The 17,214-nt window shown below is 36.6% G+C and overlaps 1 protein-coding gene across 1 annotated transcript in view; it reads right to left on the bottom strand.

Moving 5' to 3' along the window:
• Positions 1 to 11,338, bottom strand: part of LOC102497138 (vomeronasal type-2 receptor 26) — a 30,737-nt gene extending 19,399 nt beyond the window's left edge. Inside the window, exons 1-5 of the mRNA XM_027773799.1 lie at positions 11,306 to 11,338; positions 10,838 to 11,016; positions 7,460 to 7,751; positions 5,427 to 5,756; positions 4,923 to 5,288 (exon numbers count right to left, since the gene is read on the bottom strand). Coding sequence (XP_027629600.1) covers positions 4,923 to 5,288; positions 5,427 to 5,756; positions 7,460 to 7,751; positions 10,838 to 11,016; positions 11,306 to 11,338 — 1,200 coding nt within the window. The remainder of the gene's footprint in view (positions 1 to 4,922; positions 5,289 to 5,426; positions 5,757 to 7,459; positions 7,752 to 10,837; positions 11,017 to 11,305) is intronic.
• Between the last annotated feature and the right edge of the window lie 5,876 nt (positions 11,339 to 17,214).

Raw genomic sequence — 17,214 nt, 5'->3', positions numbered from 1 at the left:
TATCTTCAACAGATAAAACCACAGTTCTTTGTCCCATCAATGCTTTGCCTCTCTATTTTTCATCTAAATGTCATTCCTCAGACCCTACTCTTTCATACACACATTATCTGGTATTTACATCCATATACTGTGTTTCTATATCATTTTCACATCCATTTACTGTGTTTCTAGATAAATGGATTGAAAAAACTGTGGTATATATACCCTATGGAATACTACTCAGCCATAAAAAAACAAGACCCTGGCTTTTGACAGAAAGTGGGAAAATATGGAAGTTTTACTGCTGAGTGAAGCAAGCCAGGCAATTAAGGAGAGACAGTGTATGTCCCCACTTAATATATACTGAGTGTCCACACTCTATGACAGAAACTGATTGATATAGAAACACAGTAAATGTTTACTTCTTTGTAGGAGTTGAATTTGGTTTGAATGGTCACCTGCTCAGGGCTCATGTGATATGAGCCCTGGTTTTTTTTCATCCTAAAAACAATGGAGGAGAGGTTGTAGCTCATCAGAAAAATTCTAGGATGTTTGCCAGAGGGTGATCTGTACATATACTCTCATAAAATCCAGACTACTAAAATCTTGTTTAGACTAATTGGAGTCTAATCTTGGTAATTCATAAAGTGCACAGATGGAGTCAGACAGTGGCGTGGTTAAGGTGTCTCAATCACACATGGCCAAGAAGGCAACTTGAGTCCTGTATGAGCAGCTTACAAAACACCAGGTAGGGCCAAATGTGGTATGTTGGTGAGGTGCTGGACTGCCACATGACTGGCTGCATTTCAAATCCTGGACCTGGTGGCTTGCTTTCTAATGTTCCCTTTTTCTATCTCTCTGTCTATCTCTGTCAAATTTAAAAAATAAATAAATAACATAAATTAATGATTAAAGTAATACTGGGCACATATGTGTGCCTGCCCAAAATTTCAAATGCAGGGAGAGATGGAGAAGTGATTGCATCATGACCATTTCCTAGGGGCGTGATTTCTCACATGTGGGAGTCCAGTGCCCTTACCACCATACCACCTGCTGGCCCCTTGTAGGAAGTTTTACAAAGGCAGTATATAAGTGGATTCTTGGTAGTGATAATGGTAGTATAAAAGGTATGCATTTCTCCATGTTTATCCAAATATGTACATTAAAAATGTACAGTTTTTGTATACTATTTACACCTCAATAAAGCTTTTTAAAAGGGAAAAATACATTTCATTCTTTGTCTTTATTTTGGACTTCTTTTAGTGAAAATGTGATTGAATGTGACAATACAATTAACAATTTGTGACAAAGTATAAATTTAAAACTTACAGATTCTAAAGAGCTATTTTTGTTTTTGTTTTTACTAGTACAAATGTGTTTTCCACATTTAAAAAAAAAAGAGAGATAGTGCAAGAGGAAACAGGGAAAATGCTTCCTACGGGAAATGGTCAGTCTGCAATCTCTTCTCAATTTCCCCATCGGTTTTGGATTTTGAGCATGCATGCATACACTCATGTCTCGCATGTTGACTAGGCCTCTGGGACTTGAACTCAACTCATGTGATATCCAGCTGCCTTACTCACCAGGGCATGGATCCAGCCCACAAAAGTAGGTATTTTTTTTGTTTTGTTTTTTGTTTGTTTGTTTGTTTGTTAAGAATTATCTATTTAATTTTATCTATTATCACTATTTTTAATTTGCTATAGGGCATGTATGCTCATGAAAGATAAACAGAGAGAAGAGAGAGAAAGTAAGAAATCAAACTGCCAGAGTCAGGACTAGAGCCATGATTGGTCATCTGAGTATTTAGTGACATAACACACCATTTGCTTGTCACACTTAAGAGATTTTTAATAAACCATGTTAGCCCCATAACTTTTGGATTGATGACATTATTTTTCAGAAAATAATTAGCTATTGATGTTTATGCAACTGTACTTTCAGTCTTTTAATTATTAGAATAGTAACATGCCAATATTCTCTACACCTACATAGCCATCTTGACAAAATGACTTAATTTTCCAAGAGTCAACTTCAAACTTGCTCAAAGTGTAATTGAAATGTCTTTCTTATTAGTACAGGTGAAAATCAGAGAGAAACTAAACTTTCTGTATTTATTTGTATGTATGTATATTGTATTTACTTGTTTTGCCAACAAATTTGTCTAATGTATTTGTCCTTTTTTGATAAAGATGTTTCATACAAAAGTTTTGAATTTAGTGTTCATTTTTTAAAATCATTAATTCTTTTTATTAAGTATTATCACAATATTTTTAGATTTTCTCTAGGGCTTATGTAATTAACAAAAAGAGACAGAGAGCAAATGAGAGAGAAAGTGAGAAAGCAAACCACCAGTACAGGATTTGAACCACATTTGACCATGTGGAAATACAGCACCTTAATCATTCTGACAGTTTTTGGTTCCATGATTTAGGGTTTATTTTAAATTATAAATGTACTTAGAAACCAAGTAGACTACCCTGAGACTATATGTCTCAAAAGTGGTTTCATATTTTAAAATTAGATCACCGTTCCTTCCTCCAGGATTTTTGCAAACAATAAAAATACAGTTAAGTCTAAAAGAAATATCTTTTCATGAGTCATGTTATAATATTATTTAGGACTTATTCTTTTCCTCATCAAAAGTATTGCATGGAGGGATTAGGCCATAGAATCTGTATCACTAGGGATAAAATAGATATGGTCATTATGTCAATATTCTCTGATGTTGGATGCATTCCTAAAAAACACATTGATTTGACCAATTTTAATCTACATTTTGTCAAGTTTCTTTTCTTGAACATTTTTCAGTATTTCATTATATTTTTACTAATGTAATTTATTTTAAAAATTTGCCAGAGGGTGCATGTACTCTCCAGAGAGACAGAGAAAGAAAGCAACTTTCATGAGAATGGTCATACAGCAATCCTTTCTCTTCCATTGACAAATATGTGTTTAGGGACACACACATTTTTGGTGTGTTTCTCAATCTCTGGATCCAAAATCTGAGCTGCAAGGTTGGCCATGTGGAATCTGGCTATATCCACCACCACGCCATGGAACCACCCCATATAACTTAATATCTAATTCTGTAGTGGCAGAACTCTCTAAGTAGAAATAATCATAAACCATATACTTTTGCATGAAAACAAACATAAAAACTTTTTCAATTTTGTCTAATTATCTTGATTTTTGAGAAGAATGCATAGTATGCTGTGTTTTTTATTTTTTCTAAAAAACAAACAAACAAACAAACAAAAAAACCATAAAACCTCAACTGGGACCAGTGAATGACATAATAGTTATATCGCTGAACTCCAAGCTAGGCAACCATAGTTCAAATCCTGGCTGGGTGGCTTTAACCACAAAATGGGCACATCTGTGTACCTGCTCAAGATTCTTACAGGGGAAAAAAAAAAAAGGATTGCAACATGACCAGTCCCCCTGGGATAAAATTTCTCACTTTCTGTTTCTGCCTGACCAGCTCATACACCTAATAGCAAAAATCTCTCTCCTCTCTCTCTCTCTCTCTCTCTGTCTCTCTCTCTCTCTCAAAACCCTAAGCATATGGTATGGTGGTTATGATGGCTGGGGTTTCCACATCACCTACCGTGATTTGAGTCTTGGACTCGGTGCCTTGAAAATCATGCTGAGCACATATGTGTGCATGCTCAACCTACCAAGAAGAGAAGGGATTATAGTATGGTCATCTTCCCTAGAAGGTAAATTCTCGCTTTTTTTTTTTTTTTTTTTTTTTTTTTTTTTTTTTTGCTCTCTCTTCTCTGGCAAGTATCCATCCCCTATGGAAAAAGCTAAAACAAAACAAAACAAAACAAAACAAAACAAAACAAAACAAAAAACAGAACAAAAGCAAACCACCAGGGGTCAGGAACCAGTAGATGGCATAATGGTTATGTCACTGGACTCCCACTTAGTAAACCAAGGTTTGCGTCCCAAACCTGAAGGCCTAAAACTCACTCCAGGCACGTGTATGTGTGCATGCCCAACATCCCAAAAGAAGAATGGAGGAGAAGGGATTTTGGGATCACCATCTCCCCTGGGGGTGATAAGCAAACCACCAGGGGTCAGGAACCAGTAGATGGCATAATGGTTATGTCACTGGACTCCCACTTAGTAAACCAAGGTTTGCGTCCCAAACCTGAAGGCCTAAAACTCACTCCAGGCACGTGTATGTGTGCATGCCCAACATCCCAAAAGAAGAATGGAGGAGAAGGGATTTTGGGATCACCATCTCCCCTGGGGGTGATTTCTCATTTTCTGTCTCTCTGTCCTTCTCTGTCTCTCTGGTGAGGGCACATGTCCTATAGCAAAAATCTCCCTTTCGACCAGCAGTTAACATAATGGCTATGTCGCTGGACTCCCATGTAGTTGACCATGGCTCGAATCTCAGACCCAGTGGCTTAAACTCACCCTGGGCATGTGTGTCTAAGTGCCCAAGATCACAAAAGGAGAATGGAGGAAAAGGGATTGTGGTTTGGCCTTCCCCCTGGGGGGTGACTTCTCACTTTATGTCTCTGTCTCTGTATTTCTAGCAAGCACACGTGCCCTATATCAAAAAACTCTCAAAAAAATCTCTCTTTAAAAAAAAAAAAAAACCTTCATTAGTCAGTAGGTGGTGTGGTGGAATGTGGACTTCCTCATAATTGACCATGGTGTTAGTACTAGACCTAGAAGCTTGAAAAACACACAGACCTGTATGTATGTATGTATGCCCAAAACCACAGGAGGAGAATGGAGGAGAAGGGATTGTGGTGTGGCCATACCCATTGGGAGTCATGTTTCACTTTCCCTCTCATTTTCACTCTCTGATGAGTGCATGTGTCCTATGACAGAAAACTTAAAAAAAATAAATAAATAAAAAATAAAAATAAAAAAAGAGGAAATACCTCCAAATACTCTCAATGTTTACAAATGATGTTTACCTGCCAGGGAAGAATAAGCTGGTCTGTATCTCCTGGAGATCTCATTTCTATTTTCTGCAAAAGAATCTTATAAAGAACTTGAGCCACCACATGCACAGCATGATAGATAAAATAGCTGGAGTCAGACACGGTCATTATGTCCAAATATGACTGCAGAAACTCTAGGGAAGAATTTGGTGGGCAGTCTCCAATTTTGCCACATAGTGATCCAGCAAGTGCGCATAGAAAAAAGTGGGCCCAGAGTTTACTGAAGTAAAAATCTTCTGGATATTGGGAAGGGTTCACTGTCCTGAGAAATTGTTTAAAGCCAGGAATTTTTCTTTTTTGGTTTGAAAATAACAGGCTTCCATGGAAAAAGTATGGAATCTTAAAAGTGGTAAAAATATGATTCCACTGTGGGGAGTAGAGATTTCTCATGATCCATACTTTCCCCAAAATTAAATAGAATTCTTTTACATGTCCCAAATTCCAGACACTCCCTTCATCACCATGTATTATATATACATTTGCAGATGAAACTCTGATCCTCGTCCTAAGAATTAAGTCACGTGGAAAAAAGACACCTTTTGTGGGAGGGAGCTTTTCTGTAAAGGCCACACAGATACCCTTTTCTATCATTTTTGCCTTTACATCCTGGAGGAACTGCTCCCCTTGCATATCATCAGATACATAGAGTGCTACCCATGTCCAGCCAAAATGCAGCAACAAGCAGATGATTCCATGAGTCAGAGAGCTGTCCTTTGTGGCCATCTGATAAACTGATGGAAATTGGTCTTTATCACTTAGGATGGGATCAAAAAGACCATATGTGACCTGAATAAGAAAAGAAATAACCTAATTTTAGCCTTAGTGCAATTTTTGATTGTCCCAATTAAATGGGGAGGAGATAGTACTTGAACTGATAAGACCATAGATGGGATATTGAGTGAAGAGAATGCATGCTGTGGAAATGACAATATTCTGTCATTATGAGCATCAGAAGACTGTTGTACAGTCCCATTTCTTTTGATATAAGGCATGTGACTAATCCAAATAACAGTATCACTCCCAGACCAGAACATATGAGAAAAAGTATAAGGTTCAATACTTGTTTTAATATTTACAGAGGAAACTGAGGGATGCATATATTTATAAAAATGGTGCAACAAGATGTTGGTGATTTGCTCATCCTGAGCTCATGTGGATCAGAGACTTCCTTTCCTAGAAACCAAGGATTAAAATATCAACTCTGAAAACAAAATATTGTATTGGTTTTTTGATTCTGTGGTTTATCACCATAGCATAACCTATATTTTTTTTAAAACACTAATATTTTAAATATATTTTTTTCAGAGCAGGATTCTCATAAGCTAAGTCAGTGTTTTCCAGTAATATCTCCTGAAACTTGTATTAGATAATTTCCCTTGAAGAATCTCTCAGGTGTAGGGTTGTTATGTCAGGAATAACTGGAAGTGCTTTGAAGACATCCACCTGCATAGATGTGAGGAAGGGCAGAGGGAACTGGTAAACCTCAGCTACTATAACTGAGCCATACCCAATTTAGAGGATCTCCAGTGCTGGAATATCCTTTATTTGTTCAATGACATAATGAATGGAAAAGTTTTTATATGTTTGTATCTCATTGACATCTGAAGGCCCACTGCTACTGTGCTCTCCTGAGATAAGGTATATCTCTATTTGCTGCATACTGTTTAGAAGGCTTATTTAAGTTGGTCTTCACTATTCCCATCAGAGGAGGTTGAATATAATGGTCATGGACATAAATTTTGATGAAATTTAAGAGATTCTACTTCTCTACTATTTTTTTTCAAGAGGTTTTTGCTATAGGGCACGTGTGCTTGCCAGAAAGACAGAGAGAGACAGAGCTACAGAAGTGAGAAATCACCCACCAGGGGGGATGGCCACACTGCAATTCCTTCTCCTCCGTTCTCCTCTCTGGATCTTGGGCATACACACACATGTGCCCAGCGTGAGTTTAAGCCACTGGGTCTGAGACTCGAACCATGGTCAACTACATGGAAGTCCAGTGACATAGCCATTATGCTAACTGCTGGCCCCCATCTACTTATTTTTGTTAGAGAAAAAATTCAATCATGCATGCTTGCCACAGAGACAAAGAGACAGTGAAAAATAACCACACATAAGTAACAGTCAAGCCAATATTCCTTCTCCTAAACTTTTTTATTCTTGGGATTTTAGACCTACAAGCACACATGACAAATGTGTTCTTTAAGCCACCCCAAACTTGAACCATGCAGTAAACCATGAGGAACTGAGCCTCATTAACCACTATGTTACCAGCTGGCCCACCACTGCTTTTTTTCTTTCTCTCTCCTCTTTGTACTTTTAGCAATTTCATCACTTAAAAAAATTCCCTGTGACCTTTTCTCTCTGTTTAAGCAAATTGTGTCCAAACAACAAAGAGAGGTGTTGAGGGGCTCCAGGATTATGTAAATCCAGCTTCTGTATTTTCTCTGCTCATATGTGAGAGGGTTATGTTATCCAGCTCTCATTCCCCAACCTGACAACCTATTTACCTGTGGACTTTTGTAGAGCTCCAAAAGAGTTCCAACTTGGGCTGAAAATGTTGGCATATTTCCTGCAATGATAGCAACAGGTTGTTTATATGTCTGGCAATTGTAGTTTGGCAGCAAATGATTCCCTCCAGAGAGCAAAAACAGAGCATTTTCTAAAGTTCTTCTGTCACTGGGAAATGCATCATAGAATACATAACCCAAGGTAATGTTGGGTAGCAAATGGGGACTTTTATTGATCTCCTCAATGGCAAAGTAAAAGGCCAATACATATTGGTAGTTCTTCCACGTGAACCTAAACAGAGGGAGCAACATTAGAAAATAGAGTCAAGTCATGTGATTTAGGGCAAACTCTTCAGCCAAGACACAAGACATACAGGTTTAGGCCTAGACTGCCATTCAGAGATTTTTCTGCACTGGCACAAGTAGCTGGTGTGAATGATATTTCCAGGGCCCTAGAAAATCTTGAAATGTTTTTCTCTGTATATAAGCAAGTTGTTCCCAAAGTATGAAGAAAGGTTTTGAGGACCTTGTGAGTGAGATGAAGATTCATTTAGCTGTATGAAGACACTGTCATGTAAACAGAGGTAATTTTAAAGGAGGATCATTAATGCATGGGGAGGACAACAACTTTTTTTAAGGATATGAATGAGGAGTGCACACATTCACCATATTTTATACATTTCAAAAATGTATATATAGAGGCAAAAGATAAGTATTCTTATAAAATACAAAATACTTTTAGGATTTTAAAATAAAACATGGAACAATTGGACTAAGATAGTTAACATGTTTATCATCTGAAATAACTTATAATTTTTTTTTTTTTGGAGAGGTTTTCGCTATAGGGCACGTGCACTCTCCAGACAGACAGAGAGAAACATAGAGACAGAAAGCGAGAAATTACCCCCTGGGGGGATGGTCACGCTGCAATCCCTTCTCCTCCATTCTCCTCTCGGGATCTTGGGCGTGCACGCACACATGCCTGGCGTGAGTTTTAAGCCACCAGGTCTGGGACACGAACCGTGGTCGACTATGTGGGAGTCCAGTGACATAGCCATTATCCTAACTGCTGGTTCCCAATAGCTTATAATTTTTTGAGGGGAAAATTAATATACTCCCTTGGCATGACTAGAATGAATAGTACTCAGTTATGAGTTACATTCCCCATGCTTAAACTCACCTTCATAACATTTTTAGAAGTGAATGTATCCCACATACCATCTTGTTTCTATGTGGGTCTTCAATAAACAAGTATTAAAGCATTTCATATTTTCCCTATGTCTGGAACCTCAACATAGCGTCTGGTGGGGCGAGCAGGGGTCATGGTGGTTAAGGCGCTAGACTTTGAAAATAGGGTGACTATGATTCAAGTCCCAGACCTGATGACTTGCTTTCTCAATTTCTCTCTGTCTCTCTCTCTCATTCTGATGAGCATATGTACTCTATAGTAAAATCAAAACAAAATAATAGTAATAAATAAAATTAAATAAATTATTTTAAAAAAATAGCATATGGCTTGCCAACTTTTCAACCATTTAGCACATTTCAGAGATGTTTGGTGACTTTTTCTATAGTTTATACACTACTAAAACAACTGTCTGAAAATAAGTGCTATTAAATTTGTTTTTGTTAAAAATTAGATATTTAATTCAGATCTTCTAGCTAATTATTGACTGCATCATGTCTTTTTACCAGTTTGTAAAAACATTTATCTCTGAAGTTAATTGGTCTTTATATTTGTTCACTTTCCACTTGGAAATTCTTAGGTTTTAATGAATATTAGCTAATATTAGCTATATTTTAAATTTTTAAAAATAGCTCACTCTTTTATTTTTTTTGAAATTATTGTTATGTAACGTCTTTAATTATTTCTCCATTCTCAATGAAATTATTTTGGTCTTCATTTCTTAAATTTCAACTTTAATTTAAACATTCATAATTTTCATTTTTTTTCCTAAAAGGTTTTTGCCTTATTGTACACACAATTGTCTGAGAGAGAAAGAGACAGTCAGAGGGAAAAGAGGATGGACATGCCACAATCCCTTCTCCTTTATTCTGTATTTGGGATTATTGAACAGACAGGCACAAATGTGTTTGGCATATTTTCAGGTCACTTTATTCAAACCTCGTATGCCTTAACCCCCATGCTAAATTAGGAGTTAGATCTCATTTTAGGTAGATAGAAGATGAGCTCTGCATAATGGCATTTCGTGGCTTTGCTTTCTCTGGCCTGGTATAATTTCATTGTGTCCCCATTCCAAGTCTCAGAGGAATTTATGCCTCCCTTTTGCTGAGCTAAAATCAGACTGAAACCAGTCACTATCTTGAGTATGAACAGTGAATTTCAAACAGCTGGATCTGCAACTCAATCTGGGACCATGTGGTATAGTACAACAGCTTAACCACAATGCCACAGACTGGTTCTGATTGTTAAAATGTAATCACATGAAAGCTCTCCTGGTACAATGTGCATACTTGCATGTAATCCATGTAAGTGGATTTGGCCAGAATCTTCATTAAGTATAATGCTACCACTTAGTAATTTTTTATCCAATTACTCCCACCTTTCTCTTTGGGTATAAATAACTACTTGTCCTTGTTAAATTCAGATTTGAATCTAATATTTCTGAACTAATTTAAAATCTCACAGTCACACTTCCCATATATATTTCAAGGCTTTAAAAGAAGCAGTCTTTATTCTGCTTTAAAATATATTGAGGGACCAGCAGTGGCATTGTGGGTAAGGTGCTTAATTTCCATATGAATGACAATGGTATAAGCCTCAGGTCTGGCAGCTTGAAAATTTTGCTGCACACATGTGTATGTATTCTCAAAATCTTGAGAGAAAAATCTAGAAGTGATGGCAATGTGATCATTCTTCCTTACTTATATATGATGGTGGCCTTTAGACATCCATGACTTTTCTACAAAGTACAATGATACATTCCCCTAGTCAGCAGTCAGCACCCGGATTCAGTGCCTTAACATTAATGTCATGTCAGGGGGTCAGTGTCTCAAATATGCATGTGGGCCTCAGTATACAGGTATTGATGCTAAAAGGACTGAGGTCCCAACAATTTCACTCATTCTGAGCCTCCCAAAGACTGAATATGTGGTAGTGATGATGGAGTGGACAACAAATTCTATTTATTTCTTTCTTCTCTCTTGAAAGAAATGGAGAAACTTTGAAAATAAGAAAAATAAAGATAATAAAAGGATAACAAGGCAGAACACCCTGAGTTCAGAATTCTGCACATCTCTCTTTTTTGTGATACTTGCTTATTCTCAAGTGGGATTAATCATACACACGTGTATATATACCAATTACATTATTACAGTTATAAACACATTTTCATATACATATAACCAACAACTTACCAATTATTTACCACTTCTTGAATTGGCCTTATTAGAAAACTTCCTTTATGTACAGATTGTATTTCTGAGATATAAAAAGGGAAAAATCCACCCAGTATCAGGTCTCCATCCTTGTAAACACTTGGCTTCAGGTATCTAAGACAGCTCATATATTCCATCGCACATGCTGCTTGTAAAGGCTGAAGAAGTAGAAAGACATTAATCAAAGATAATGACATGTCTGAGCTGACACAACACAGATAAAAAGCCCTATGTGTGGGAGCTGAGAAGGAGATAGAACTGGATTGTCAGTCTGTACAGTGCATGTCATTTGCCAGACAGACAAGACAGGGGCATAGCTAGAAGCATTAAAAATGGCATTTCCACAGGAGTCGTGCTGCTGAGATTCACTCTTAATCTGAGCAGCTCTGACTTCCCTGTCTTTTAACTGTTTCACTTAAATCCCATCCAGAAGCTCTGGGAATTTACCTGCCCTGGGGCTCTGCACCTGTCGTCCACCATTTCGGTAAAAAGAAGAAAAAAAAAAAAAAAAAACTTGGGTAAAACATGTTTTGAACTTTTTTATTCCCTAGACTTTATGATTTCATAATGGCCAAGTAAAACTTTGGGGATAACTCCACCCTTAGACAATAAGCTTTGTAATGTTGTGACCAAGAGCAGCCAAAATGACTATATCACAAGACTGCTGTTAAGATTTGGGTTTTTTAATGGTGTCAAAATTCACACAAGTTGGACCCACAAGTGTCATAATGGTTAGGTACTGGACACCCACATGGCCAACTGTGGTTCAAGTACTGGACCCAGCAGCTTAAATCTCACACCAGTCTTGTATGTGTGCATGCCCAAAATCTTGAGAGGAGAATGAAGGAGAAGGGCCTGTGGTGTGATCATCCATCCTGGGGATGTTTCTCACTCTCTGTCTCTGTGGCTCTCTGGTGATCATACATGCCCTATTACAATTTTTTTTCTAAATAAATTAATAAATAGGGGCCAGCAGGAGGTGTGTGGTTAAGGTTCTTGACATCCATATAGCTTAGCACAGTTTGAGTCTCAACCTGATGTGTTGTTTTCTCTCTCTCTGCTGAGCACATATGTTCTATAGCAAATAGAAACATAGTAATATATAACATAAAATAAATAATTTTTAAAAAATAAATAAAATTTTAATGATCCCACAATATTCTAATTCTGTCTTATCCCTTAGCAAGTAGAGTAAGGAATAATGTCAGTCATCAATGGCTTCCTCACTAGTGCACAGAAGTCATTTCATTGATACATCCAACATCACTCTCAGGTCTGCAATTCCATCTTGGAAGAAATGACCCTTATGATTTACAAAGGAGTAGTTTAATTTCTAGAGAAGATGGCATTATTTTTAAACTCCACTCATCCACAAAATTAATCCACATATCCTTCAGCATAGTATTTTGTGTTCTGTCCATTGCTAATTCATGTACCAGGTACTCATTTCATGGTTTGATAGGTAATAATAACAAAAAAATTTTATTCTTGACCCAGCATTTACCTCTTGTCATATTTTCTTCTTCTGCCATTCTTTATAGAAATTATTCTTGATAACATTTTCTTGAATTATTTCTTCATTCATTTTTGTATTTCTATTTTTTATTTTTAAAAATTTATTATATACAGGAAGATGTTTTGATTGAAGTCAACTTTGGGGAATGGCTAAATGGAACTATTTAACATATGCTGCCAGTGCTGGCAGGTTGTGTATTGATCAAGGTGCTGGACTCCCACATAGCTGACCACCACTCAAAGCCCAGACCTGGTTATTTCCTTTATCATTTTCCCTTTCTCTCTTTTTCTCTCTCTAGTCAAAATTAAAAATAAAATAATAATAATTCTTTAAAAACAACATATGTACTACCTCACAACTTATGTTTTTGAGGTGAGAACACAATATCTACTCTCATAGAATTCTTTTAGGTATACAACATAATGTAACTAATTGCATTATCATGATGTATATTAGAGCCTTATAATCTGTTCCTATTGCCTAACTTGTATTCTTTCTAAAACCTGGCTACCCTCAGTTTGTAGTATCTGCCATTTTACTTTCTGTTTCTATAAATTTAAGTTTTTAACACTCTACTTATATGTGAGATGATGTGGTGTATGTCTCTCTGTACCTGAATTATTTCAATCAGCATAATGTCCTCCAAGTTCATTCCTGTTATTAAAATAACAAAATTTTTTTCTGCTACTTTTAGGGTACACAACCTCACCATAGACTAAAGGATATAGATACACTCCTTATAGGAACATGGTCATGTTTTAATCCTTTCTCCATTTCTCCATTCTGTCAGGGTTTGGGGGATGCACACATACATATACATAGTGTGTTTCTTAATCCATCAGCAATAAGATTCCAACCATGGTCAGACATGAGAACCCCTGATCTCTTAACCATTAGACTATGAGGCTGAAATAATACATTTATCTTTTATTAAAGGTTTAATATTATTATATTTTATACATATACAAGAGGTTTTAAAAAATAGTTCTTAATTTAATTCAATTATTATTTAATTTGTTATAGGGCACATATACTCATCAGAGAGAGGCAGATACAGAGAGAGAAAGTGAGAAAGCTAGCAGTCATGTCTGGGACTAAAAACATGGTCAGTTATGTGGGAGACCAGCACCCCAATCTCCACACCTGCTGGCCCACTAACAGTTTTTTTTTTAATCCATTTGTCTGTGATATTTTATTAATACCATATCTTGACTATTATTGTGAATAATTCTGTAATGAATATGGAAGCACAAATATATTTTGGGCATATTAAATGTATACCTCTTTTAAATTTATTTTATTTTAGTTTCTTTTATACATTCAATCACTCTAAATCATGTAGCTTGTAAAGTGAATTATTTTTGAAAAATATCAAGTTCTTCGTACTTTTCCCTTTGATTCATTTTTTGAATATTGAGTATTTTATTCATTTTGAATACTAACTCCTTATGTAATACATTATTTACCAGTATGTAAACCATTCTGGAGTTTCTGAAATCTGTTTTTGTTTACTCTGTTGGACAAAATTAGTTTAGTTTTAAATAACTTGATTTGTTTATTGCTTTTGTCTTTGATTTGGAGATCATATCAAAATATACTACAGGGCCAGCAAGTGGTTGTGGCATTGGATTCTCACATGGCTAACAAGGTTTTGATGCCTGGTGGCTTGAAAATTGCGCAAGGTGTGTACCCAGAATCCCAGGAGTAGAATGGAGAAAAGATTGTGACATGGTCATCTTCATGGAGAATAATTTCTTACATTTACTTTCTCTGCATCTTTCTGTCTCTCTCCAGTGAGCATATGTGCTCTGTGGCAAAAACCTTAAAACAAAAAAGAATGCTACACCTACACCAGTAAGGTGCCATGTTGGTAAGGCACTGTACTCCCAAATGCTTGGCTGCAGCTTGAGTCCTGGGCCTTGTTTTTTTTTTTTTTTTTTTAAATCACTCCTAGCTCATGTGCATGTGTCCTAAAAACCCTGAAAGGAGAATGAAGAAAAAAGGATTCCAGCATGGCTGTTCACCTTTGAGGGTGATTTCTCACCTTCCCTGTCTTTGACTCTCTCTGGAAAGCACATGTGCCCGATGACAAAAAGCTTAAAAAAAAAAGAAAAAAAAAAACCTACCAAGAAAATATAACATATAACAAGTTTTGATTTGGAAAAGACCAGAATTAAACTAATCAACTTTAAGTGGATATCATGTATTATAAATTCCTCAGTAAATAAATAAAAAGTTTTATTCATAAATAAAAATTAACAAGATAGTTAATTGCAAAATAGTTAAAAGTCAGGAAAATTATAATGTACCACTGATGGTTTATGAGAATTAAAACAAAAATTAAATATTGGGTAGCTATCACTGGCATAAATACTGTACTGCATCAATTTAACATATACAACATCATTCTGTTTCTTAACTGTAAATATTTTTCTTTTGGGACCAGAAGTTGGAAAATAATGGCTATGTCGCTGGACTCCTATGTAGTTGACCGCAGTTTGAGTCCCTGATCCAGTGGCTTAAGCTCATACCAGGCACGTGTGCATGCATGCCCAAGATCCCAAGAGGAGAATGGAGAAGGGATTGTGGCATGGCCATCCTCCTGGGGGGGGTGATGTCTCATTTTCTGTCTCTCTGCCTCCCTCTGTCTTTCTGGTGAGCACACGAGTCCTATAGCAAAAACCTCTACAGAAAAAAAAAAATTCTTTCAAGAATTTATTAAAAGTAAGAAAATTTGACCATTTTTAGACAACAGATAAAAATTTTAATTTCCAGGGCCAGCAGGTAGCATAGTGCTTAAGATACTGGACTCTGTGTGGCCAACAAGAAATTGAATCTTGAACTCAGAGGCTTAAAACTCATGCTAGGTGCATTTGTGCATGACAAAGATGCTGAGAGGAGAATGGAGGAGAAATTGTGGCATACACATCCCCCAGGTTGATTTCTCACTTTCTGTCTCTCTCTCTGGAAAGTGCACACATCCTATAGCAAAAGTCTCTCAAAACATTTTTTTGTTTGTTTCAGAAGCAGTAATGTAGTGTTAAAAATTATGAAATATATCTACCTAGTAAACCACAATAATTAATAACATTTTCTTAGATACCTTGGAGACAGATATAGGGACTGGAAAAATGTGATTGTGTGTGTGGGAGAGTGGACTCAACTCTGAATATAGAATGTTCCAGTATAAATTTAGCACCTTGCATCAAAGTGGTGGTCAGTGGACTGCAAATTACTATTAGGTAACCTTAGGGCTAAAGGTGATTCGGCTCAAACTATGTACCTTGATTTCATCAAAAAGTGCACAAGTAGAACTTGGTAAAATTTAAGAAGCCTGGCTAAATTATAGTCAAACAGAGAATCTTTGTCAATACAGACAGAATTATTTAAACAAATTTTAAAAACATTTTGGAATAACAGGTGACAGAGTGGTTACCATGCTCGACCCCACAGAGCTGACTTTGTGGGTTGAGTCCCTAACCTAAGAGCTTGAAAAACACACTGAGTGCCTGTGTGACCATGCCCCAAATCCTGAGGAGAATGGAGAAGGGACTAACATCCCCCTGGGGTATGATTTCTCATTGTCTTTCTCTCTCTCTGTCTCTTCTATAAGCACACATGTACTACAGAAAAAAATCTTAAAAGAAAGAAATAAAAGGAAAAATTAAAAACACTTTAATAGTAAAAAGCCACCATTTTTTAGCTGTTTCAGGATTTCACACTGAGGGACAGATGGTGGCACAATGTAAAACACAATGCCCCATGATGGTACCTTACATGGAAACATTTCTGGGGTTCATGTCTAGAGACATACTTGGGTATACTGAGCATATGTGTGCTGTGGTCCAAGGCTTGCTGAGTGTGAGAGTGAATCATTGTATGAAGACTCATGTGACAGTGCTCTCTCATGGAAGAAAAAACTATTTGAAAAAAAAATCTTGGGACCAGCAGATGGCATGGTAGCTAAGTCACTGGACTCCCATGTAGTAGACTGCAGTTTGAGTCCTGGACCCAGTGGCTTAAACTCACGCCTGTCATGTTCATGCATGCCCAAGATCCCGAGAGGAGAATGAAGGAGAAGGAATTGTGGTGTGGCCCTTCCCTCTGGGGGTTATTTCTCGCTTTCTGTCTCTCTATCTCTCTTTGTCTTTCTGGAAAGCACACATGCCCTATAGCAAAAACCTCTAAAAAAATGTAATCCTTTAGGAAAATAAAAATAAAATGATCACAAATATTTATATAATTAAAAGTTAAGGCCTTCTGCCTCCCTGACCATCTGGCAACTAGTGTGAACAGTATTTTGTGCACCAAGACTTTGGGCTGACTTGCTCCAGTGCAGGCACCACAACTATACTCCAGAGGCTGAAGATCGTGAGCTGGAATAGCACCATTGCTGCTGGGGTATGCTGGCCTTATTCATCAGATACTGCATTTACTGCAACTGCAAGCTATGAAATAACCTCAGGCTGTGAGAATAAATAAAGAAAGAAAAATTTGCCAAGGAGAGAGCTGGGCTTTCTAAGTTACTTGGCCTTAAAGATGATGAAGCACAAGATATCAAGAAATGCCATTTCTTCCTTAAAATTAGCTCATTTGTCTTTAAAAGAAAACTAAATGTAACCATTTTGCTGGATTATGTATTTCTTTTGGAGCATAAATTTGTGCTGTTGATGATCAATAAATGTAAAATATGGTAACTAGAATTGACCATGCACAATAGTGTACCTGATTTGTATAGTAGTATAGTGTCAATTATATCTAAAGATAATTATGAATAATAAGTGTACTATCTTAAACTTTTCAGATTTAAACTCTATTTTGGAATGTAAGATTTGTAGTA

This window comes from Tupaia chinensis, unplaced genomic scaffold (genome assembly GCF_000334495.1).
Source record: "Tupaia chinensis unplaced genomic scaffold, TupChi_1.0 Scaffold000376_1, whole genome shotgun sequence".
NCBI lineage: Eukaryota > Metazoa > Chordata > Mammalia > Scandentia > Tupaiidae > Tupaia > Tupaia belangeri.
The sequence above is the reverse complement of the archived record's forward strand: the minus strand, read 5'-3'. Positions and strand labels throughout refer to the sequence as shown.